This window comes from Aspergillus fumigatus, chromosome 2, assembly GCF_000002655.1.
Source record: "Aspergillus fumigatus Af293 chromosome 2, whole genome shotgun sequence".
NCBI classification, from domain to species: domain Eukaryota; kingdom Fungi; phylum Ascomycota; class Eurotiomycetes; order Eurotiales; family Aspergillaceae; genus Aspergillus; species Aspergillus fumigatus.
Genome location: NC_007195.1, coordinates 1,996,804 through 2,021,258, shown reverse-complemented (window position 1 = coordinate 2,021,258; position 24,455 = coordinate 1,996,804). Strand labels below are relative to the sequence as shown.

Sequence of the window (24,455 nt, the reverse complement as noted above, 5' to 3'; positions counted from 1 at the left end):
GCCAGAATGCTGACGGCGAAATGGTAAACCCAGATCCGGTTAATTCTATACAATCAGACACTTCCTTCACATCACCGTGTCGGACAGTTCGGCTGGACGGATGAGTAAGGACGAAGCTGATTAGAAGAGCGGGGTTGATTCAATGCATCGCAGAACTGTGGTGGGGTCAGAGTCTCAGAGTCTGACCTGATCAGTCACGATCACTGTCGCGACTGCCTTAACCCAGAAGCCGGTATCCGTATGTAGGCCGCATTGACCTAGCCATTTCAGTACTAGTTTGTTCATTGCCCCACCTCAGGCAAGGGGTTGAGAGTTGCTCCAAGAAGAGTCGTCTTGGCCTATCAATCTTCCTTTTCCTCCTGTCAGCCGAGTATGAGACAGTTGGAATTAGAGGACCTATCCAACTGACTTTGCTTGACGTCGACCAGCAGTATCTCTTAAGAGGCGGTGAGGCCTTGACTGATGCTTCGCTTAGTTATTGTGCTTACCGCAATATCGCCCTTGCGCTTGTTGAAGATAGAGAGGTTACTATCATATTGGTATGTTATCCACTGAATATTGGAGCGGCGACGGGGCGAGAATGAACCCGAGCTTCTTAGCCCTGTAGGTTGACGAAGGATAGAGAACTTGCTCCAGGCACTATTGCAGCAGGACGGTGTAGACAGAGAGGCCCGAGGATATGAAACCCGACCATCCGTAGTATTGATTTAGCTGACTCTCAATGGATTTGGAATTTGCTCCTCATACTCCCTAAAGTAGTAAGCAACAAAATACTTACTATGGATTAGCGGCATAAATCGTATCATCCTGTTCAAGAATCCTGGACAATAATGACTCCGCAAAGGGTCGGTTGGAAACGCTATCTCGCGCGGAGAATTTCCTACGAAGATTTAATTTGACAAGAGCCAGGAAGTCGATGGAGAATTTGGGCTGGATCGTGGACGTGTCACGGGGTTGGACTGGATGTCCTTGACCGACTTTGTAGGTTCTGATACATCGAGCGATGCTGAGTATTCTGGAAAACAGACGCGGTATGTGTAGAATCTTCCGACGAGGGAACTAGTTGATTCATGCGTCGATTCTCACTCGACTATTGTTGGAGATTTGATTTTTGATCGGATCCTATTATGTTGAGACTCGAGATTTACTTTGGAACAATCTACGTGGTTCCTGGTCACTTGCTCAGTCCTTGCCTAAACAGTGCACTGTATGTAGGCCATTGATGATGGTCAATCAGCCAAGCTTGACACGGGCCTCTCTTCAGCGAGGTTGACAGATACCTACTCCGGAGTACTCCTATGATAGCATGGAATTATGGACTTGGATCGACTATTCCTCGCGCGCCACCGCCAGCTTTCGTGGTGCTTTCTCGACCAGTAGTTCTATCCCTGCCATCTGTACCGATCCCTGTCAGCTCGCTCATCCTGGCTGGCTTCTTCTTCTCTTGCAGCCTCTTGTGCGACATGGTTCTTTCTCACTTGCTGACATATTTCTCTTTTCTTTTTCTATTTTGGTTTGGGAAAGGGCCCCTCTTAATTGCCTCATGTTTGATACTTTCACCAAACTAGTATCGACTACTCCGTACCAAGTACTCTTGTGACTCTTGTCAGAAAACAGTGGAGACTGAAGAATGGGTCTGGAATGTTGGGGGATTCGAATTCGACCTTCTTATCCAACCTCAACACTCTCAAGACTCGATAGTCACATCTCTTTCCTTTTTGGATATTTTGTCAGAAACTACAATCTGATTGTCTTTGCCAACTAGTAATCGAGCTGTCATGCTTCCAATACCTTCCTTCTGACATTCTTTCTTTAGGTTTGTATCTGGCGGGCCCGCAGTCCACACCCCTAACGCCCTCCAGATCGACCCGAAGCCTTATTCCTCTGATACACACTGTCACCCAAACGAATAGATACCTAGATCGTTAGTGGGCTGGCTAGCAGTATTGTGGATGACGCCATGGCCAATGGGTTCCTCTAGCCTCGAGACGGATCCACTTGGCCGGAAGCTACTCATCGTTGGCGTTCTCTAGTCTGTTCGTGGAGCTCCTTGTAAACAGCTCGTAAGCCTCGTATTGAAATCGGGCATTCCGTGAAATGTGGGTTTGCAAGTGTTAATGCGACGCTGACAGCGGTGATAGTCGCTCTGGAAAATCAAATTGATATCCTCGGTGTTTTGCAGGTGCTATCACCGTAAAAATAAATGCCTATGAGCCGGCAGAGCATTGACGTGAGGTTCGTGGATCGTTGGAACTGTACCGAACGCTTCTTGCTTTTCTACATCATACATGGCCGTAGTTCGGTGCTGTCCTCTATGATCCACCGCCGTTTAGACTTGCGGAAATCTTGCAGCTGTCTTATTTGCATCGCTCACTATCGAGAACCGACATGATCGTACAGTAGTTAGGAGTACTAATCTCAACTTGCAACTCGTTTAACTATCGAGCTTGAGCTCTTTCCGACAGCACCACTTGGCGCGAGGACTGCTATCGTCAAGCTTTCATATCGATCAGCGCAATGCAGTTATTACAGTTGCATGGTTCTTTACCTTTGTTCTTCGTACTCCGTAATGGTAGACAATTCCTTGTTGGTTGGCGAATTACTGTATCGGTGGTGTTGCTTGGGTGGGCCTGATGCTCTCGTGGCGAGGACATCTGCAGCATTGAGACATCCTGTTAATTAAGCAACCATGGTTAATCTGGCTGATTTGAAGCCTGGAATATTCGTAAGAAAGCAAATGTCTTCTCTGGCATACAACAGGTACAAGGATCATGGATTAATGTTCTGTCAACAATACTCAAAGCGCTATCTCAACGATTTATCAGGAGATCTTGTCGTTTTAATCCCGAGCGAAGAAAATCATCAAAGGAAGATATGAATAAAGAAATAAAACGAATAAATAATTTCGCTCAGGATTTAGATTGGACCACGGATCGTCCGCCAAGAACAATCCAGCATCATCCGAGCATTGGAGGACGATCAAATTACTTACAGTAACACGATCGATCCTAACACCTTGCTCTGGGGATAGCGGATAGCCGTGCAGTATTGATTTCAAATTGCTACCCTCGATCATTACCTACTAGGTAATTTGACGGACAAGGGGAATATGTAGAGGTCAATATACTTATTACTCGAAATTCATCTATTAGCTTAACTGACCCCAGGGCGGAACTTACGTACATGGATAATCCCTGATGTTTATGAAGCTGAAGTAACGACATTGTGTTTTAAATCACTATATTATGGGCCCTCGACAACTCAATCCTCTTGAATCCAAGAATTGGTCTTGGGGCTGATTTGTAGTGCGTGAGTTGTTTCAATCGTTGCCCGACCCTGCAGAAATAGACGTTGTTCATCACCGTCTTCAGCAGCCTTCCATAACTCAAGCCAGCTCTTGAAACAGGTATTTTAGCTTTATTTTTATTTTATTTTTATTTTCATTTTTTGTCCATTTGTCTTTTATTTTGCCGTCTCATTATTATTATCTATTTTCCTGCAGTCCTCATTCTCATTTCAATTGCTGTGCCAAATTTATCCTCCCTCCCTCTCGGGCCAATCGCTGTAGCCGAGTCCGCAAGAGAGCGCTTCAGCAAAGATCATCGTCCTCTTTAACCCAAACGGTCGTTGCTTTCCGAAGACGTGTTTAGCTTATCCGGCCGGCGGTGGTCCTTGCTTCGTGGCGGTTCTGCGAGTGAGGAGCACTCTTCTCTCTCTCTGTGGTTGTATTCCTCTGCCTGCCTGTCTGAGCTTGACACCCAGCATTGGGCTTGGGCTTCAGTCATTCTAGACTCCGAAGCCTGCCACAGCAAGGTAAGAGATCAGACCTACCAGTACCAAGAGGCGGAGAAGAACCAGCAGATCCCGTTCCCACGGTGTATCGGCCCTTCTGCCAAAAGAGACGCACGGTCTTCTACCCAGAAGATCCTACTCCCATGGTAGACTCTTAGCCGATCCACATCTTTATTATTTTTTATTTATATTTTAATTATTATTTTTATTTATTACAATTATTTCTGCCTCTCTCTCGTCCTCCCTTTTTTTTTTTTTTTTTTTTTTTTTTTGGGGGGGGGGGGGGGTCCTGCGTGGTATTATTTGCTATAATTTCCATTTCCTTTGATTGCCAAATTATTGCCTTTACACTGTGAATTTCTGTTTCTACGTTCCTGTCTTATTATCTCGTTTAATCCTCGAAATCTCTTCTGGAGTATCTCCTTAGTAATTGTTCTTGTCCATTTTTATTTTTCCTACTCTAATTTACTTTTTTTTATTACCACTGATTAGATGGGTTTTTCTGATTTATCATTGTCCAAGAACCTAGTTTGTTGACGGACCGTCGAGTGATCCACAAGTGCCCGCCGTGTCTCTACTCTGGTTCTCCAGCACCGGAGGATCAAGGATCCATACTCGGTCGGGGATCCTTAGATAAACGAACGGAAGCGTCCCATCAGCAGAAAGTGTGAGAGAGAAACATTTTGCAACATCCAAAGTTGCCTTGCAGCTACCTTACTCTACATTCCCGTGCAGCAGCAGTCTTGTCCAGCCGACTGTCTGTCGGCGATAGAATCACCTTGTCCTTACACACGTGTTCTTGGTATGTTGGCGTTTCTGTTCCTGCTACTTTACTGCGATGCCTACTAGTCTCTTATTTGCGTCCCATTGATTGTACTGTCAACGACCTCCTGCCTTGCTGTTGTTATTTCCTGTCTTCTGTGGTTTGACTCGGCTGGAAAGTTGAGTTCACTTCTCAGTGACCCTTCTCTCGATCGAAGGATACATCAGATTACAACCAGTCTCCGCCATTGCTTGGTGCGTGAACGGGTATCCAAAGATAGACTGAAGGTTCCTGTGCCCACTGGACTGGGCTGTCCCCCTAGAATCCTTCGGTTCGATATTCGAAGGCTGTCATTGTCATTATTGCCTATGGAATTGCACACCCAGAATAACCTTCATCGTCCTGATCCCCTTGTCTGAGGTTGATCCACCCTGTCTTCATTCCCCTCTATTTTACCTCGCAGCTTCCTCTCCGTTTTCTTTCCCCTTCTGACCTCTTTTCCTCCCAAGCCTCTTTTGGCTAGAAGACCGCCAGCCTCCCACTAAAACGCGGAAGCTCAGCGGCTGCCGCCCCCCTCTCTTCGCCCTTTCTTCCCCTCCCCAACCCGAGTTTACACAATAATCCTCGCTACCAACCTTCCCCTACGCCCGGCCCATCCATTGATTGATTTATCCATGGTTGATGATTCTCGTTCCATGGGTGTGAGCTTACCTCTGATCTAAGATTCCCTACCCAGCTCGTACCGTACATGCATGCATACATTTTATACACCACGCATGCAAACAATATTACCTGCCCTAGAACATTGAAGATCCAAGGCAAGACAAGAATAATAACTTAGACCAAAAGAGAAGGAAAGAGGAAAAGAGCGACTCGAGAGCGAACAGTTGGTACGCATAGCCCTACAAATACTTCTATTATTTCTTTCTTTATTTCCTTTCATTTTTTATTTTTTCCCTTCCTTTTTCTTTCCTCACCAACCCTTCTCTTGCACTCTTTTTCCTCACTCCAACCAACCTGTCTCACAACTGCTGCGACCTATTTAGGCTTAGCCTCAAAAGGCCCAGTCCAGTCTTGTCCTGCGTTTGCTGTACTACCAATACCAGTCTACTCTGTACACCCTCTCCATTATTACATACCTTTACCTATTATTCCTACGCACCGAGACTGGAACTATCACTCCCCCAGCCTCCACTTTTCTGTACATGATTTCCCCGTCTGCCTGACCTCTTTCTATGGGTCTTATGTCCTATGTTCATGTCCTGTGCAAATGCAAATCAATCATTCTTGCCTCCCACCGCCTTGGAGCCTCGTCTTCCACTTCCATTCTGGTTCGATCTTCCCAATCTGGACCGTCTGAGAGTTTGTTCTTCGATTTTCCCTCTTTTCCTCTCATATTCTGCTACCGGGGAAATAGGGTCTTTTCATTTTCATCATTTATTTTTTTTATTTCTGTTTTTGCTTTTCCCTTTTTCTTAATTTGATTTTATCCTGCACCAGTCTCCCTTTGCCGCGTCGTCACCGTATCATCCCTTCCGTTTGATGGCTCTTATACATACCTACAGGATCCCGCCTTGATCTTCTCATCTCAATCACTCTGCTTCCATGCTTCCATGCTTGACATTTCCTTTTCTTTTTTGCATGACCATGTTAATGACCTGAATGCTTTGCTTACTCTACTTCTGCGATCTTCTTTAGACTGCTCTGACTACACTGTCAATCCGTCGAGCGGTATCTCTGACCTGCAACGAGCTATCGCAAACTTTCCTCCTGATAGACACCGTATATCCGACTCGGCATACAACACTGTGGGTTAATGAGAAGCAGTGTTTCGACGTTCGATGCTGGAACTTCGCGTCGCCCCTCACATCCCTATATTTACGATTTGAATGAGACCCATGATTGCCCGCTACTGATCTGGTTGAGCGAGTTTTGTTGACCAATCTGCGCCTGTCTTGTTCGTGTCGATCCCAAAAAACTGCACACCTTTTGTCGAAGAAAAGTTTGTGGATGTAGATTTCTGCCAGTACACACACACTGCATAGCGATTCTTCTGTCCGGCGACGGTTCTGAAACATTTCACGCTTACGACGTTCGACGACCTTCCACGATTGATCATTGCCTTGCCTGCACCGCACGCATTTTTGAATTTCACGAAGCCTTCGTGAGAATCGACTTTTTCATCTGTTTCTTACGAAAAGCGACTTTGGACCCGCACGTCAAACCCGATATCCGTGATCAATACAGCAAAGCAACGGAAATATACAAGCCGGAAGAAAACATCCCATACGGCACGCCGGACGCCTCATAGTTCGACGTTCCTAGTGCTCCTTTGCCACTACACTTTCAAACCGTTACCCCTCAAACCGAAAAGCTGGAGCTACCGTCGATCTCCCAGGTCCATACAAGAGGTCCTGTTGATATCCCTTGGTACAACCACCACGCCGCGGAACGACCTTTGTTGTCTGGTGACAAACTTCCGGCCCTCAGTCTTCCCACGGCCTCGCAGCCGATCGTCTCGGGCCAGTCCTACAGGGCTAGCTACGAAGAGTCGGCTCCGGGTTCGACCACCTCAAGCGCTCGGACAAGCCTATCGTCCGGCACCGCACCGACCATCAGCGAGGTCAGAACACCGCCGTCTGTTGACCTTGTGGCTGGTGGACACGGCCGTCTCTCCCTGGAATCTTCCGCCTCGCAGGACTATACCGTTGCGCAGAATCAGGTGAGCGACAGCTACTACCCGAATCCGACCCCTCTGGGCAGCATGAACCAAACGCAACCTTACATGGACGTCCACTCGTCGCATCTCTCATCCGCGCAGCCGTACGCTTCTCATGCGGCGACGGCAGGAGCGATGGCCCACTATCCGCAATATCACCAACAACCACCTGTCCTGCAGCCAGCCTCGACGTACGGTCCTGCCAGCTCTTACTCGCAATATGCTTATCCTAGCGGCGTTGCCTCGTCCCAGACCGCCCCACCCCCGCCATCAACATCGATGAGCAGCCAGGTTCCCGCTCAGTTGCTGCCTTTACCCGGTAAGCTTCGGGGTCTTTCTAGTTGCTATGCTTTCGTGTACTAACTTCCTCTAGCAGTCAACAGCCACACCGTAACAGCGCCGGGTTATGGCAACACCACAGGGACGCCGATGCAAGGGTTCGTCTATGATACCACTGGACAATTGGCGCCCCCGGGTGCCAAGCCGCGAGTCACTGCCACCTTGTGGGAGGACGAAGGGAGTCTCTGTTATCAGGTCGAAGCTAAGGGGGTCTGTGTTGCGCGCAGAGAAGGTTAGTATCTGAATTGTCAAGACGGACAGTCAAGATTATTAACATTGAATAGACAACCACATGATCAACGGTACGAAGCTGCTCAACGTGGCTGGTATGACTAGAGGCCGTCGGGACGGCATCCTCAAGAGCGAGAAGGTCCGCCATGTTGTGAAGATTGGCCCTATGCACCTGAAGGGAGTGTGGTATGTCTTATTTATGATATTCATGGTCAAGGGTAACGCTGACAAATGCAGGATACCTTTTGAGCGCGCTTTGGAGTTTGCCAACAAGGAAAAGATCACTGATCTGCTCTACCCCTTGTTCGTGCACAATATCGGTGGTTTGCTTTACCATCCAACAAACCAGACTCGGACCAATATGGTCGTGCAAGAATCGCAACAACGGCGGCTGGAGGGCCCACCATCCGCGCGAACGCCACAAGCCTCTCAGCCACCAGCCCTGCACCACCATCACTCCATGCAGACCTCCATTCCCTCTCAAATGCCTCAGCCGCCTACGATGTCCTCGCAGCCTGGTGCTCGTCCTCCTCTGGACCGAGCACATACGTTTCCCACTCCACCCGCCAGTGCCTCGAGTCTCATGGGCTTGTCAAACCAGAGTAGCTCGTATGACTGGAATAACCAAGGCATGAACTCTGGAGTACCAAACACTCAGCCATTGTCAATCGATACTACTTTGAGCAACACGCGGTCGATGCCCACGACTCCAGCGACGACGCCTCCCGGCAACAACTTGCAAGGCATGCAATCGTATCAAAGCCAATCGGGGTATGACACTTCGAAGCCATACTACTCGACTGCTCCCCCGTCACACCCGCATTATGCTCCACAGTATTCTCTGTCACAGTATGGTCAGCCGATGCCTCCTCATTCTTACATCAAGAATGAGATGGCACCACCGGCAGGACGGGCCCCAGGCGGACAATCGGAGACGGAAACTTCTGATGTCAAGCCTGCGGACCGGTACTCACAGAGCAATGGACACGTTACTGCTGGTGCGGGCGAGTCTGCTCCTGAGCACGAGTCGGAATACGTGCAGCACGACAATACGGGCTACGGCGCCTCTCGGAGTTCCTACACCTACACCACCAACACCTCGGTTGGTAGTCTCGCAGGCGAGCACTCGCAGCTGACAAACGACATCACCGGCTCCCCGCAGCAGAACGGGTCTGGACGTATGACTCCACGCACAGGTGGTGGGCCTCCTCCGCAATGGGCGTCAGGCTACGCGTCTCCTCGACCAACTGCTGCCAGTAGTCTGTATAACATTGTCAGCGACACCCGCGGGTCATCGAACGGAGCTGGCTCAGAAAACTACACTGTGGCCTCCAACACGGCGCCGACATACTCCATGGGCGGATCGTTGGGATCTGGCAAGCGGGGACGGGAAGACGACGACATGGGCCGGCCGGACAGCCAGGGAGATTACGAAAGCAAGCGCCGACGGACCAATGAAACAACTGTTGGCGGACCGGTTGGCGGAGTGTTGCTAGGATTACAGCCGATGAAAGCCGGAGGTGCCATGCCTCGTCGTCGATGATATGCCATAGACCGGAGACAACTCGAGTAATAGTCGATTTGGCTTCCGACTTTGCATTCGTTTATCTGGTTGTTCAGGGTAAAGAAGGTTAGAAAGGGGACGGGTCCCTTCATCCACCAACGCGTGGGAACGAAAGCCTGTGCGGTCTTCAGTAGACCTTGCGTTTTTCTTTTTCTTTCTTTCTTTCTTTCTTTCTTTTTTTTCCCCACCCCCATTTTCTCCATGTTGCAAGGCTTCTTGCCTCTGTTGGGTCATTATTGGTTGCAGCGTGGGCCATCGACGGCCTCTGCATTGATTTCATACTCCGGATGATCAGCGTTTATGGTGCCTTTGGGTCATATTGTGGAATGTGCGGTTGTTTTCTGAAAGGATATACTGCGTATTGACGACCATGATGACACGAATTTCCTTGGATGAGTCTTTGTTTTTTTCCCTTTTCACTTATATGGTCCACTCTTCATTCATCGCATGTAGGGATAGGACAAAATTGATGGGTTATCAGCAGTGCTGTTCGCGTAGATATCCCTTGTTACTCCGTACTCCATTGTAGTTGCAAGGCATAGGTTCACTAACCCGACTAACCCAAAGCAGGAAAACATCAACATCTGAACCAAGGTTCGCTCACTGCCCCTCTCTGACTTTTTTTTAACCCTACCTCACTCTGTACAGCATTACACCTTATAACACTGATCTGGGAATAGAAAATGCCACCAACACCAACAAGCCACACAATCTTCGACACGTGGAACTCCTCCTCAACCGGCCACCAGCGCGCCGAGAACCCTTACTCGAGCAGCACCAGCTGGCGCGAAACCCGGCAAGCAAAGCTTGCGATTCAGTTTGCCTCGTCGTCGGGAGACTGCGCGGGCGACGGCACTCGCACTACCAAACCCAACAGCGGAGGTCGAATTGGAAGAGAGGAAGGAGAATGGCAATGGCTCTCGGCCGCAGAGGCCACGCGCAACCGGCTCGGATGCAGGGATATCCGGACGATGATGGGGGAGAGAAAGAAGCGTGCGTCTGCGTCTGCGTCTGCTTCTGCTTCTGCTTCTAGCTCCGCCTCTGCTCTTGATGAAGATGACGCAGGCAAATGCAAGAAAGCGAGGACAGAGAGGGACACACTCTGTCACGCGTCTGCCGAGCCCGCAGCCGAACCCGAGAATAAACCCCACGTCGAGGACAAAGACAAAGACGGGGGAGGAAGGAAGATCCTCAAAGGAACAAGCATCTACATCAATGGGTCCACAATGCCCCATATCTCAGACCACAGACTTAAATCTTTACTCGTGCTGCATGGCGCGGAGATCGCCATCTCCCTGTCTAGGAAGACCGTCACGCATGTTATTATTGGCAAGCCGAATGGAGGGCCTGCTGGCCATTCTGGAGCGGGGGGAGGACTCGCGGCGGGGAAGTTGCAGAGGGAGATCTCTAGGGCTGGGTGGAGGGGGGTTAAGGTTGTTGGTGTTCAATGGTAGGTTTTTTCTTATTTTTCCCTTTTCGGGTTTTCTTTCTTGGATACAGGCGCAGGGCTAATGAGTGTGCAGGGCGCTGGAGAGTATCAAGGCGGGGAAGAGGCTCTCGGAGGGGCGGTTTGCGATGAATCTGGCGCCTGGTGGACAGAGGAGTGTGATGGGGATGCTCCGACGGTGATTTGCTTAATGGTTTGTTTGGTTGTTTTTGGATGGTGGTGTTTGGTCTTGGTGGGCATATATACCCCGGCGTTTTGGTTCTCAATGGCTACGAGGAGACGAGTTTACGGATTTTTTTTTTTTTGTTTGCAATGGTTATACAATTGCACTACCCACAGTGGATATTCGCTGTGGTGCATGATGGCGGCGTTTATACTGTTCATGCTTTTGGTTCGGCGGTAAGTCGTTAGACGACATGTCTTAGTAGTGCGTCTATCTATCCAGTTGGCTGCGTCATGTCTATCATCAATCATGGTCATTATCATATCATACATATCATCCGTACACAAACGTCACTAGATAAATGCCCTCCGATTCGTCGAGGATGGGCTGTCGCCGTGCTCCGACAAAGGACGTCGCCAGCCTCGGCCGTCTGTCCCCCGGGGACTCGTAGGTGACTGGAGCTCAACTCGCATATGCGAGGCCTCCCCCGCGATGAAGGGCTCCTCGTCTGGCAACGGTGGCAGCGGATTCGGTCGGGGTCGAGACGAGGATTGCACAGCCCCTGGATCCGCAGCCGCGGTCACGGACCGGGAGGATGGTAACTGCCAGCCGCTTTGCATCTCGGTCGGCGAGGTCTGAGCAGCGTAGCCATAATCATATGCGCCGTGGCCGCCATAGCCCACCGAACCATACGGCTCAGGGGCATCCGAGATCGACTCGCCCGACGAGTCGACCCGTTCCAGCTTCTCGTGCATATCCCAGTCCTCTCCGGCGACCCGCGAATCCCCTTTCACCAGACCTAGCCGTTCCTCCTCGGTGGCTCCCTTCAGGGCATGCCTCTCGGCACCGGGAACCAGGTGGCTGCGACGCAGAATGCTGCGAGGCGAATGAGGCGGGGGCTTGGGCGGCTCACTCTCGCTCTTCGACCTGATTCGGTTGAACACAGTGTTGAAAGAAAACTGCCGTTTGGCCGTGTGTGGCGAGGCGTCATGATCCTGTGTCTCGTCCGCCCACGCGACAGACCGCGATGTGTCCGTCTGTCCGGAAACTTCGCGTATCCCTGCTCCGTGATAGCTCGTGTCCGGGTTTGTGTTGCCATGCACAGGGGAAACCGTCAGATGCACTGGATCTGCGGGACCGTCCGGGGGATTATAGACCTGATGCCATTGGCCCGGATGCATGATACTCGAGGCTCGCGATCGCAGATCATCCAGGAAAGAACGGTCGCTCTGGCGAGTACTCGGTCTACGGTCAGGGTGGTCGACCTGGCCGGGGGATTCCGACCCAGCCAACGGAGTATGCGACTGGCCAGGCGTGCGAGGCCGCGCCATAGTCGGGCCCTGTCCCAGAACGGTCTTGCGTCGCCGCAGACCGTCCCATTCGATGATCTCGTTCTCAGCCGGGGGCTTGAGGTAATCTTCCTGCCTGTCTCGGATATACCGCCGCACTTCCTCCTCTTCCATACGACGGCGTGCGGTCGATATGCGTCGGATGATCGCCGCAGCCCCACGGATCGAGTCCGCCTTGGGTTCCGTCTCGGGCTCTTCCTGCGCGGCCACCTCTCGAATCTGATCCAAATCGCCTTTGAAGATCGCCGCATCGGGCACATCTTTGGCCGACTTGGACAGCTGCAACAGCACGACGCCCGCGCAGATTTGCAGGAATCCAAGGATGACCGTGGCGATCTGCATGCCGGTGCCTTTGAAACCCCGGAACAACACCGCGGAGGAGACGATGGTCGAACTCGTAAAGAAGACATAGTAGGTGGGGGTGACGAGGGCGGCGTTGAAGAGGTTCAACGCTTTCTGTGGTGGTCCGCGGTTAGCACACGTTCCTGCAACCCAGGCACGGAAGACATTACATTGAGGTAGATAATCTCCGTCAGTAAGGTTGCAATGACAAACACAAGCAGCACGTAGAGAAACCACTCCTTAAACTGCGATTTCCCATTGATCTGAGCCAGAATGGCCGCCCCAAGACCCTGCGTGGCCGCCACGCTCAACCCCCCGATCAAACTGCAGATACTGATGTAGACGAACATGGACTTCTTGCCGTACCGCGGCCCCAGCCAGAGCGCAACAATCGCACAGCCCACGATGATGACACCCGCATACGCCAGGAACCCCGGCGCGATGACATAATGCTTCATATCTTGGATATCCCCGACGGACGATTGCTCCGGGGCGTTGAGAGCAATCACGACCGATCCGATAATACACGAGAAACAGCCGACCTTGCCCACAAAACTCAGCCGCTCTTTCAGAAAGATCGCCGAGAGAATGGTGGTGATCACCACCGAGAGCGCCCCCAGCGGCGTGACCAAAATCGCATCGACAAACGCATACGCAACGAAATTGCAGATCTCTCCGACAATCATGAGGATCATCCCGGACCACCACCAGACGTTCTTGAGGTATCCGTACCCCTCGCCCGCTTCTTCATTGTATTTGACGTTCGCCTTGAGGAGACCGGTCTTCTTCAGCACGAACGAGGTCCCGATGAAGACACCCGACGAGACGGCCAGCGCAATGCCGACGGCTTTGTATGCGGGGGGCCGTTCGCTGGTGGAACTGGAAGCGCCGGACCGGACGGCGAGGGTTGTGGCATGGGCCACGAGAGAGTGAGAAATTTCCATGGGATCGTTCAGGGCATAGCACACTGCCAGCCGTGTCTCGATAACGGGTGTGCCGATCCAAGAAACCTGTCGAGTCTATATCTATATGTTGTTGCACAAGACCGTCGTAGCCGCAGTTCGTAGTCGTAGTCGTCGTCGTCGTCGTAGTCGTAGCCGTACGAGTCTGACGTTAGGCCATGGATCAATGCAAACGGCTGGATCTAACCACTGAATGTGAACACCGGGGGGGATCTCGCACGCAACCAGCGAAATCCGACCGTGATCAGGCGCTTCGAGGGTCGAGTCGACGAACAGGCCCCGGCGGCAAATTAAATACTCTGGAATCACACTAGCAAAAGTGGAGGATCGGTGGTGGCTGAGGGCCGCGTGGTTTCAGGAATGTCGGGAGCGCTGATAAGGATTAAGGTACGGCCACGAGGAAGAGATGCAAGGGAGAGGACAAGGAGTAAGGATCTATCAAAAGAAAAGAAAAAGTCTAAGAAACAAGAAAGAAGATGATAATAATGAAACATGATGGAAAAGGGTTGCAATTCAATCTCCGGAGCGCCTCGATGGAAACGAAGAAACGAGGCTGGGCCAGTCAGTTTAGTTACTTACTCCTCCGGCTTGAGGTACACTTGCGTCTACGGAGCAGACCCACGGCGCGCTCTCACTGTCTCGGAGAATTTTGAATTTTGGTACAATTGATGAGAATCATCCAATTCCCAGTCTAAGGATTGGTTCTGATCCATGGTTGTTGTCTCTGATATTTATCGACCGACCATGGCTCTAAGTGTGATAAAAATAGGACTGGGGAATGAATGCAAAGTCCATCGATTACAAACAGCAATGCAGGAAGATCAAAATCAATCATTAACTACTACTTGTCTTCTCTTGGGTATCCACCAGTAGTAAATACATCATAAACCATGGGCCAATGCGATATCCCCCAAATGAAACAATGAACGGTGTAACGCCTCAAGCCAAGCCATACTATACTATCCCTATACATGAAAAGAATCAATCATCGCACATGATAACTGGGTTTCCGCTGTTTGTTTACCGCGGGAGGAGGCTCATCAACGGGATAAGGGGGCCGGACCTTCCCAGTAGACCCATTCCGACCATGATGCACCATCAAGGGCATCGGCATCAGCGCCTCATTCGCATTATCAGGGTACGGAATCGGGGTCTTTGGCGGCACTGGAGGTGGTATGTTGCTCTCCGGCGCCTGCACCTGCACCTGCTCCACGCTCAGCCGAGGCGACGCCATTTGTTGCTGCGAGCCCGGCCGACTCCCATCGCTGTGAGTGTAACTGAAGCTACTGCTGGAAACTCGTCCTGGCGAAGGATAGACGCCATCCTGCGGGGTCGGATGCAGCGGTAGCGCGTCCTCAGCCGGAGGGGACGGAACCCGCAAGCCGCTCGACGGAGGCTGATGTGTCATGATGGGCGCAAAGTCACCAGGGAGCTCCGCGGGCAATTCCACCGCCATGGGGTTGGATGGTGGCGGAACGGAAAATACCGATCCTTGCGAAGTGTAGCTGTGAGGCGAGAATGGCGGATCTTCCGTCGGCTCGGTAGAGGGATCATATCCTGCGGCCGCATGCGCAGCCAGTCGCCGGTGCATGCGCTCGATCTTTGCGAACTTGACCCCGGCATCCATGATGCTTTTCTTGACTTCGGGCTTGGACAGGTAGCGTCGCGTATTGGTGCTGATGTCGGCCAGTCGGTTCCACTCGTTCATGCCAAACTCACCCACGCCAACCTCGACATTCAGCCGGTAGTAGTTGTCCTTGTTCACCCCGCGCTTGGCCAGGTGAGTGCGAAGCATCTCCTGATGAATCTCCTCGCAACCCTCGATCTTGGCGATCAGTCGTCGTCGCGCCTCGGCAAATGTGCCGAGAGCATCCCCAAAAAAATCTTCCCACCACTCATGCTGCCGACTGTTGGTGCCCGGCGGACGCTTGCCCGTACCCACGCTGATAAACACCCCGATTTCCCGCCCAGGCCACTCGTTGACAGCCGCTTCATCCAGGACCTGCGGCGCCGGATTATATGTCCCTGCACCCTCATCGATAAACACATGCTGTCCGATTTGAATCGGCTTAAACGCCAGACCTGTCGCCGACGTGGCGCGGCCGGCTTGCCAGATAGTGCAGTTGAATTCGGGGGGAGGCTCTTTACGCGAGTCGTATGATCGCAGCAGCACCGCGGATCCGTTGCGGGGGGTGCCTTTGTACAACGCCGTCACGGCACTAAAACCAGTCAGTACGATCTAAGACAAGACTTCCCCCGACGGGGTGTAGACTTACGTCTTTGTCCGATTTTCCCGATTATCGTAGAGCAGAGCATCCGGGTTCCCCCACCGTAGCCCGTTGATGATAGCGGAATGCCGCTGACTGATCGGCGTCGAGGGATGCGAAGCGCCAGACGTGCTGAAACTGCCTCTACTCACGGAGCGCTGCGGAATCGCGGCGGGACTGTAGGGCGCGCTGGCAATGGAGTTGCGCGAACTGGCATTGGGCATATCATTCCCCTCGGCCTCGAATACCGTATGTTCCCGCACACATTCCCGGATCGCCTCTTCCAATTTCGACGCCTTGAACAAGGTCGACCGGTAGGGGATGCCGGCGATGGTCTTGTCGGTTTCGAAAACGCGCCGGGTCATGCGTACATAGACTTCCTTGCAGGTTTCCAGGTCGAGACGTAGCCGACCCAGCATGAGGGCGATGAGGCCGCCCGTGCCGGTGCCAACGATGAGGTCGAAGTGGTCGCAGGGCTTGGGGATCTGGTCTCGGCGCGGGGGTTTGCCTTCAGTCTCGACGTAGATGCGGTACATGAGTTCCTGGAGAATGATGAGCATCGAGTATCCTCGAACGCCTCCTCCATCTACTTCGGTCAGTTTTGATCCGCGTTCATGTGATGGAGTGCTCCGTACCTAACGACAGAACCCTCAGCGGAGGGCCCTTGGTCGTGTCTTTGCGACGTAACGTCACAGAGTCCATGGCGCCGTTTGACGCCGACGCAAAGTCGGATTCCCTAGGAGACAATCACACCAATGTCGGATCGGATTTGTGATCCTTGGATGGTTATCGGTCGCGGGAATAGAACAAAACAAAAATAGAATTTGAGGGTGGGGATGACAGGCGCAGGTGGGATATGGTGGGCGCCTGATCGGTCGAGTCAAGGACGAATGGAACAGCAAGATGCGTGAGAATCAGCGGATGGAAGATTCGATGCAGATTCTTCGGTAGGCAGCAATATTTCTAGTTTATATCATCAAAAGATGACATTAATGACCTGGAGTGAAATGGATGAAGAGGAATCTACAGAGTAATGATGATGATTCCCAATCTCAACTCCCGAAGGACCATGGAGAAGCCCAACAGCGCCAGCTGACTGAGTCCCAGCCAGTCAGAATGTTTTCTGGTCAGGAAATCTCTTAATTCGGTCTTTATTCTAATCTTCTGATTGACTTATCCATATCTTTCTACGGAGTATTGTGCCATGTATTATTCACATTGGCGTGCGGACGGGAATCAACAATCTGACCTGGTGTGGCTGTGCACTGCGTCATTGAGGCTGTGCTCTATGTAATAGTGTCAAAAGTCAAATAACTACGGAGTATATCCTGGGAATTCGAATTGGGCACCCATAGAAGGTAGCATTTAGAGAGGTAGCCCTTTATCAATAGAGGGAATAAATCAAATAGTCAAATATCGAACAGTTCTGCGTCTCAATGGCCGCCACTTGTGGCAATGGATTGAAACTAAAGCAGAGAGAGGTACCCCACAGGAGTATGCCCCATAAACAATCTGAAGCACGGATACCAACGTTACCTCCTAATGCTGGATGGCAAATTACAAACTCGCCTTCCCCAACATCACATCCCTCACAAGCTTCAATGCCTCCTCCGCAAAGACAACCATGTTCCGCTCCCGATCAGTGCCGCACCCCGTTTCCACCTCGCGAGTGAACGTCCCCTGCGGAGTTGACACCGCTAACGCAACGTACCCTCTGCCAGTCGACCATTAGCATCACAGTATGCATTTCACGTCCGAGGTGATATTGGCAAGACGCGAAGCGAAGGAAGAACTCACGGAGTCCGATTCCGCGTCGCACCACCCGTCGGCCCCGCTGTCCCGCTCTCGGCAACGGTATACGTCGGCTGCAGGGTATTGCGGACGTGCTGCGCGAGCCCGGCGACGATATCTGGCGTGGGACCTTGGTAGCTGTCGATATGCGACTGGGTCCAGCCGGCGAAGGCGATGCGCGATTCCAGGGTGTAGAGCTGGTTTGTTAGTGGTCCTAGAAAGAAGAGAAGAGGATGGAAAGGATGGGAGAATGGCGTACGGTTACCCCACCCTTGTAGATTGAGGATGCTCCCGCACGGGAAAGTAGACATGCGGAGATGATGCCTCCGGCTGCCTGTCCAGTATTAGATGAGACGTATCAGATGCATTGCGTTTGTCTTGTATTTGAGACAGACATGGTGAAAGGGGGGGAGAGCATACTGTTTCGGCCACGGAGATGGTTTCCCCCCGAGATTTGAGGAGATCAACCACCTCTTTGATTAGAGGGCGGAGGGAGGCAGGGGGGAATTCATGTGTCATTTTGCTGAAAGAAAATGAGATCGTAGATGAGACAGGATTAAAGACAGAGGCTTTGTTGATGGTTGTTTGTTCTACAGAAGGTCTCGCAATGATGAGGCTGATGAGTGATGACGACGAGGTGCATTGGTCTTGGCGTCATTGGATGGCATCAAGTCCTGGATATATATATAGTGCATGGCAAAGTTATAGTAATCTCTACCAGTATCATTCTATCATCTCTCTCTAGAATCTCGCAAAACGTCAACATGCAATCGCACCCGCGCTGTCTCGTGCCCAACACCCCACAAACCCAAAGTCAAGAGTCGCTATATTCCCATCGAGAACCAGACCCGGAACTCCAAGCCAGCGGCTTCCATCTCATTTACAGGTCTCCCACACCTGTCGTAAACCCAGTGGAATCATGCATCCCCTTCCGGCCCGCCTCGAGCCGGCTAGTCGATACACTGTACGAAGCGGTGAACTTCTTCGCAAAGATCCTCAGCACCTTCGGAGAAGAAACCACAGCCATCCGGTCGTATGCCTCGCCAGCTGTGCTAAACGAGCTCTGGAAATGCAAACTCGATGCGTCGGAGGAGATCGATGTCATCCCCGCTCTGAAGCCGCAGAGGTCGGGATGGGCGCTTCCTCAGCAGTATGTCTCCCGCTGGCGGAAGAAGAAGAAGAAGAAGAAGCGCAAGGGCAAGGAGCAGGAGCAGAGCGCCAACCAGAAGAACGCCTCCCACACACAGCTGGACCGTGCTGCGCGTGTCGGATATCGGGATTATGCCAGGCGGGTGAAGCATGATCTGTGGCAAGTTTACTATGCCCGCTGGCCGTCGCAGGACGGGGAGAGCAGCACTGGGAGTGGATGTCCGGGGTTGGGTGGGGATTTGAATCGATTGGAGCATCTGCACAGGAGATTTGAAGCACTGTATGATGGATTGGACAAGCTCTGCAGCCAGATGCATAACATCAAGTCGTGCCAGAAATTTATCGATCAGGCCCAGCTGCTCCTGATCTGTATGCATGATATCGAAGACTGGTGGCAGCCGACAGACAAGAGAGGCGCGTTTGTGAGGAAACTCACCGGCCGAAGATAGCAGTACATCTTGCGAGTCCGAACCAAATATGAAGCAATGCGGCCTCTCACTATTGAACTCTTCCTGCAAACTTGTCAAGACCACCTGTGCAAGGAACAATCTCAGGGGTCAAGGCATTATGTTCATGGGTCACGGTAATTGAAGGATGTAGATTTCTATGAAAACATCATACGTCCATCAGACCGATAGCTGGCCAACCTCATCCAATTTGTCAATTCCCCAGACCCGGCCAATCTTAGAGGTCAATCTGTCAGCTTTGAAGGTGTAAATCAAGGAGTAGACTACTGACCGTAAACCGTCCTCTCGTCCATCGTCCTCAGGACGTCCACCTCATCTCCCACTTGAATCATCGCCTTGTCCGAGCCAGGATCCAAGAACACATACCTCCCAAAGACAGGACTATACTTGGCCCCCTTATCCACCCTCCGATCCTTCATCAACTTCTTCAGAGCACTGCCCGTCTCCCCCTTTCCCATCTTCCCAGTCGCATAGTCAACATTAATACTCTGGCACCGTACACAATTCGCCGTGAGCAGCAACCTCGCCGCACGACCGCCTTGTCTAACTCTCAACTCAGCCCAAAAGTCCTCTTCAAAGGGAGTCGCTGCCCCCGAAACAACAATATTCGGTCGAAACTTGGTCACGTCCATGCGCTCGCCGCCCTCAAAGCGCGCAGACAGCTCATCAACGGACGTCTCAGACGTAAGCAGATACGGCGCCGTATCCGCAAACGTAATCGACTCGTCGTCTTGGCCCGCCGACAACCCCCGCAATAATATCCACGACAGCAACCCCGCGACAACCGTTGCAGCAACACCCGGCCAATGCTTCCGCAGCTCGTCACTTGTGAGCTGCACCGCCCCCGAAGCCGAAGCCGAAACACGCACACCATTCAGCACGAGCGTCAAGACCGCCAGCCCAACAAGTGAGCGCGTCGAAACCACCGGCTTGTCCACCGCGTGGGCGGGACTCTTCCCCGGCGCGAAACTCCCCAGGACACGCCGCGAATGCGGGCCCAGGTAGGCCAGTACGACGCCGTACCCGAACCGCTCGCTGAACCATGCGTTATACGGATCGCCCATGTCGTACCCCGTCGTCGGGCTCTGGTGCATCTCGATGCTCAATTGTCGCAGGCCTCGTATGTCGGGTTGCAAGGGGATCGTTAGCGTTTTCGTGGCTTTGTCTTGGTCGTCGACACGATCGTCCGCTGGTGGGTGGTACATCACGATGATCCGGCCCGGTATACCTTTCTCTTCATCTGGGTAGATGATGTCCGTTGTAAAGAGAGCCATTTCGGGAAAATGGGGGACGTGCATGTTCTTGAGGGTGTAGGCGCCATTCTGGTCGGGGATGACCTTGAGGAGCATGAAGCGGCGATCATATTGGAATCCTGTCCGAGTGAGAGTTGCTTCCGATAGGGACACACCGCGGAGGGATTTGATGGGGTATGTGTAGAGCTGGACTGAGATATGAGTTTCCTGTTTCTTTGCAAGCAAGGGAGTCCGCCTACCTGGCTGATGTGCATGTCTGCTCGTGTACGTTGCTATTCAGCTGAAGAAAATAGGTCAGTACTAGCAATGCCAACGTTGTCTGTGTCTGAGTTGCAAGATACTACGATCCTTGGGTCTGAAATGACTGTGTGGTCGTTGAAGTATACAAATAAACAGCCTCACCCGCATTCTCCAACTTAATGCGGAGAAGTTACGCCGACCTATCGGATGCGGGGATGGCCAAATGTTGTTGTTGATCGGGCGCAGATAGACGCATTCCACCTTATCTACAGCAATCACACCGCCAATACAGCAAATATTATCGACAAGAAGGAATAAACGGTGCTAGTCGCCGATCGATATTGTGTTGAATTGTACAAGCATACATGAATGCATCATAAGCAGACATCTTGGTCATGTTGAACAGCTAACCCGCCAAAAGAAGCCCTCAAAACATCATCTTTTCATTAAATAGCGGCAATGTATACTTTTTAATCATCCCACGGAAGGCTGAAAGTGCCCACCCAGTCTTCCACCTCCTTTCTCAGCAGCACAATCTCGGAGATCTCGTCACCCTCGCCCACGTAGTCGAGGAAGGCCTTGACAGTGTTGGGGTTCTTGACTCCCTTGGCGGCAGCACTCTCCTTGGCCGCCTTGTCCAGTTTCTGGGTGATGATCACGGCCCGGTCGACAATGTCAGCGACACGACGGAAGTCCTCAGGCTGGAAGCCACGAGTGGTCATGGCGGGAGTTCCCAGACGCAGGCCGCCGGGCTTCAGGGCGGACTGGTCGCCAGGGACAGTGTTCTTGTTGCTGGCGACACCACAGAGTTCAAGGACACGCTCGACACGGGCACCATCGACGCCGCGATTCTTCAGGTCGACAAGGACCAGGTGGTTGTCGGTGCCGCCCGACACGATGTTGTAGCCGAGACCGCCATTGTTGATTGGGCCACCCAGCCGTTCCGACAGCGCCTTGGCATTGGCCAAAACGGTCTCCTGGTAGGCCTTGAATTCAGGCGTTTGGGCCTGCTTCAAGGCGACGGACAGCGCGGTGATGGTGTGGTTGTGAGGACCACCCTGGTGACCAGGGAAAACCGACGCGTTGATGAGATTCTCGAGGTCGTACATCTCCTTGTTGCCCTTCTTGTCTGTCCGGCGGACGCCCTTGCGGTAGAAGATCATGGCACCGCGAGGACCGCGCAAAGACTTGTGGGTTGTGGTTGTCACAATGTCGGAGTGGGGGAAGGGCGACGGCAGCACACCGGCGGCTACTAAGCCCGAAATGTGGGCCATATCGCTCAACAAGTACGCACCAGCAGCATCAGCGATCTGGCGCATGCGGGGGTAATCGATAAGCCGGCTGTAGGCCGAAGTCCCAGCGATGATCAGCTTGGGTCGGTAGAGCAGAGCCAGCTTCTCCGCTCCATCGTAGTCAATGAGGCCGGTGGATTCATCCAAGCGGTAAGGCAGGGTCTCGAAGTACTTGGAGATGAAAGAGATCTTCTTGGTGGGCGTTTGGTAACCGTGTGACAGGTGGCCACCATGGGGCAGATCCAGGCCCATCAGACGGTCATGTGTGTTGAGGACGGCGGAGATGGCATACAGGTTAGCGGGAGAACCGGAGAGAGCTATAGGAGTTAGGCCGCTATATCAAAAGTAAATTAACTAGAAACTTACCCTGTACGTTGACACCCCATTCCTCGGGGTCGAGTCGAAACGTCTCGAGGGCACGCTGCTGGCACAGTCTCTCGGACTCGTCGATGAACTCGTTCCCTCCATAGTATCTCGCACCGGGATACCCTTCGGAATATTTGTCTGCGGCCAGTTAGTCTCACCCTTGTGTGGAACCGACTGCAACGGACTGACTTTGCATCACACTTCCCAGCGCATCGAGAACGGCTTGTGACGTAAAGTTCTCGGAGGGGATGAGGTTGATGAAATGCTTTTGGCGTTTTTTCTCCTGCACTAGTATGAGTGAAATCTATTCAGTTGATGCCCGAGAGGTCAATGCACCTTTTGCAGAATGTTGTAGACAGTGGGATCTTGCTCCTCGAGGGATGCGGAGAGCAACTGCACGAATATGACATCAGTACCATGTCCTGAGATCAAGCCAGAGAGATAGAGCGCACATGTTGCTGGCCATCGCGGCTGGACGACGATACGCTCCGCCATTGCACATTCCTGGATGCAGCAGTGGGAGTCTGAAGCTGGAAGCCCGGATGGCGGGCGGTGGTGATAACAGTGGTAGCTCTAGAAGAGCTTCCAGACCGCGGGATGAGGCGCAAGGCCTGTCGTCCGCAACGACTCAGAGACATTGTTGAACAAGGTGTCAGCCTATCGTCCGATTGAATCAATGACAGACAGTGTTCAAGAGTCCAGGGAAGAAATGTCAGGAAAAACGGGGTGATATAACAATGGCACGCCCGATGGTTATCTCTCAATCCATCGGACAACGGGTTAGTGCTTGATACGGGCGGCTCCGTTGCCCGCGGAAAGCTGTCAGCTGCTAAGCCGTTCTGGGACCAAGCAACCCGATTGGCTGATGGCGCGCGGAAGAGGATGTTCCACTCCGAGGACTCGCTTACAGCACCGTAACTGTTTTTATCTCCGCCGGCATCCTCGCGCCTTTCTTCTCTCCTTTCCCTCTTTTTCTCTTCATCACACAACTAAATCCAAGATGAAGAGATGGCGTCTACGGCTTCTTCAGTTCTCGTGGAAGAGACGGCTTCTGGCTGGCTTTTCCCGGGCGATGCTGATATGTCCCGCGCCCATTCACCATCCATGAGGGGCAATGAACCGTCTGATTGGATCTGTGTGCACAGCTGGGATGACTCGATGAGTTGGGCATTCATGATGTGTTTTCGAGGCCTATGTGAGCAGTCATATCGAGATAGAATGAATGAATTCAGTTGTGTTCCCCAACAGGTCCCGTATGAACCAGAATATACGTAATGTGGAAGATGACCCAAGCAAGACGAGGTTTGTGCGAGGGTGAGACTTCCCGGTCTCGTGGAACTCTACAACATGCAACACGAAAATCTGAGGCAGGAAGAAGAAGGCACCTTGCCTACTCTGTATATCGAGTACTACGTGGCTCTGTAAGGAGCAGGTACTCTAACTTCAATAAGCTGCACTTGAAATTGGAAAAATCACGAGAGCTCTAATTCCTTGAGATCCAATGGAGCTTGAGAGCGACAAGCCTAGGCGAGGAAAGGAGTAGACTGCTCTTCTGGGAAATGATTCTCGGGGCGGCAGTAGGAGGTTGGCACAGTCAGGACTCCGCAACGTGAGGAACCATGATCGATGGAGTGTCTACTCTGTATTTTCAGAGTATGAGACGCAGATGCCTCTCAAGAGTCAGGACTCAAAGCAGGGACGATTAGACTAAAGAGTCTCGGCCCCTTCTGAACCCCAGAGATGGAATCGCAACTCCTCAAACAGGCATGCGAACAGCGGCACGATTGAGGCATCGTTTGACCGGTTCAGGGGTATTTCAGGTCCACAAACGTGGAGATCTGAGTGCACACAGCAAAGTGCGTGTATCTACTGTTTCTCTGGTCTACTCTTCGGACAATTCTTCTGCAAATGATAAAATCCACGCACTGGAAGAGAGACTAGTCCTGTAGACTAACATTA

At 52.0% G+C, this 24,455-nt stretch overlaps 9 protein-coding genes across 9 annotated transcripts; 3 read left to right on the top strand and 6 right to left on the bottom strand.

Annotated features, from left to right (window-relative positions):
- Positions 1–5,040: 5,040 nt before the first annotated feature.
- On the top strand, positions 5,041–9,947 carry stuA (KilA-N domain-containing protein). The gene is made up of 5 exons (XM_077804113.1): positions 5,041–5,445; positions 6,254–7,593; positions 7,648–7,845; positions 7,898–8,030; positions 8,082–9,947. Exons 2-5 carry the CDS (start codon positions 7,320–7,322, stop codon positions 9,385–9,387), a joined length of 1,911 nt encoding a protein of 636 aa, XP_077660276.1. The 5' UTR covers positions 5,041–5,445; positions 6,254–7,319; the 3' UTR covers positions 9,388–9,947.
- Positions 9,948–10,091: 144 nt separating this feature from the next.
- On the top strand, positions 10,092–11,258 carry AFUA_2G07890 (uncharacterized protein; the record flags this gene model as incomplete). The annotated part of the gene is made up of 4 exons (XM_750031.1): positions 10,092–10,401; positions 10,474–10,858; positions 10,932–11,033; positions 11,132–11,258. 4 exons carry the CDS (start codon positions 10,092–10,094, stop codon positions 11,256–11,258), a joined length of 924 nt encoding a protein of 307 aa, XP_755124.1.
- A 113-nt stretch (positions 11,259–11,371) lies between these two features.
- AFUA_2G07880 (DUF803 domain membrane protein) lies at positions 11,372–14,331 on the bottom strand (the record flags this gene model as incomplete). Its single annotated transcript, XM_750030.2, has 2 exons — positions 12,880–14,331; positions 11,372–12,823 (listed from the first exon to the last, which is right to left on the bottom strand). The coding sequence occupies exons 1-2, from the start codon at positions 13,651–13,653 to the stop codon at positions 11,372–11,374; spliced, it is 2,226 nt and encodes a 741-aa protein (XP_755123.1). The 5' UTR covers positions 13,654–14,331.
- A 325-nt stretch (positions 14,332–14,656) lies between these two features.
- Positions 14,657–16,640, bottom strand: AFUA_2G07870 (putative Patatin-like serine hydrolase; the record flags this gene model as incomplete). Its single annotated transcript, XM_750029.1, has 3 exons — positions 14,657–15,890; positions 15,948–16,524; positions 16,574–16,640. 3 exons carry the CDS (start codon positions 16,638–16,640, stop codon positions 14,657–14,659), a joined length of 1,878 nt encoding a protein of 625 aa, XP_755122.1.
- A 212-nt stretch (positions 16,641–16,852) lies between these two features.
- Positions 16,853–17,303, bottom strand: AFUA_2G07860 (uncharacterized protein; the record flags this gene model as incomplete). The annotated part of the gene is made up of 4 exons (XM_750028.1): positions 16,853–16,901; positions 16,966–17,076; positions 17,188–17,217; positions 17,257–17,303. The coding sequence occupies 4 exons, from the start codon at positions 17,301–17,303 to the stop codon at positions 16,853–16,855; spliced, it is 237 nt and encodes a 78-aa protein (XP_755121.1).
- A 192-nt stretch (positions 17,304–17,495) lies between these two features.
- Positions 17,496–18,248, bottom strand: AFUA_2G07840 (CinA family protein; the record flags this gene model as incomplete). Its single annotated transcript, XM_750026.1, has 4 exons — positions 17,496–17,652; positions 17,736–17,926; positions 17,989–18,063; positions 18,150–18,248. The coding sequence occupies 4 exons, from the start codon at positions 18,246–18,248 to the stop codon at positions 17,496–17,498; spliced, it is 522 nt and encodes a 173-aa protein (XP_755119.1).
- Positions 18,249–18,493: 245 nt separating this feature from the next.
- Positions 18,494–19,327, top strand: AFUA_2G07830 (uncharacterized protein; the record flags this gene model as incomplete). The annotated part of the gene is made up of 1 exon (XM_750025.1): positions 18,494–19,327. One exon carries the CDS (start codon positions 18,494–18,496, stop codon positions 19,325–19,327), a length of 834 nt encoding a protein of 277 aa, XP_755118.1.
- Positions 19,328–19,608: 281 nt separating this feature from the next.
- On the bottom strand, positions 19,609–20,852 carry AFUA_2G07820 (MOSC domain protein; the record flags this gene model as incomplete). Its single annotated transcript, XM_750024.1, has 2 exons — positions 19,609–20,805; positions 20,838–20,852. 2 exons carry the CDS (start codon positions 20,850–20,852, stop codon positions 19,609–19,611), a joined length of 1,212 nt encoding a protein of 403 aa, XP_755117.1.
- Positions 20,853–21,308: 456 nt separating this feature from the next.
- Positions 21,309–23,134, bottom strand: AFUA_2G07810 (serine hydroxymethyltransferase; the record flags this gene model as incomplete). Its single annotated transcript, XM_750023.1, has 5 exons — positions 21,309–22,447; positions 22,497–22,634; positions 22,686–22,779; positions 22,833–22,889; positions 22,949–23,134. The coding sequence occupies 5 exons, from the start codon at positions 23,132–23,134 to the stop codon at positions 21,309–21,311; spliced, it is 1,614 nt and encodes a 537-aa protein (XP_755116.1).
- Positions 23,135–24,455: the final 1,321 nt, after the last annotated feature.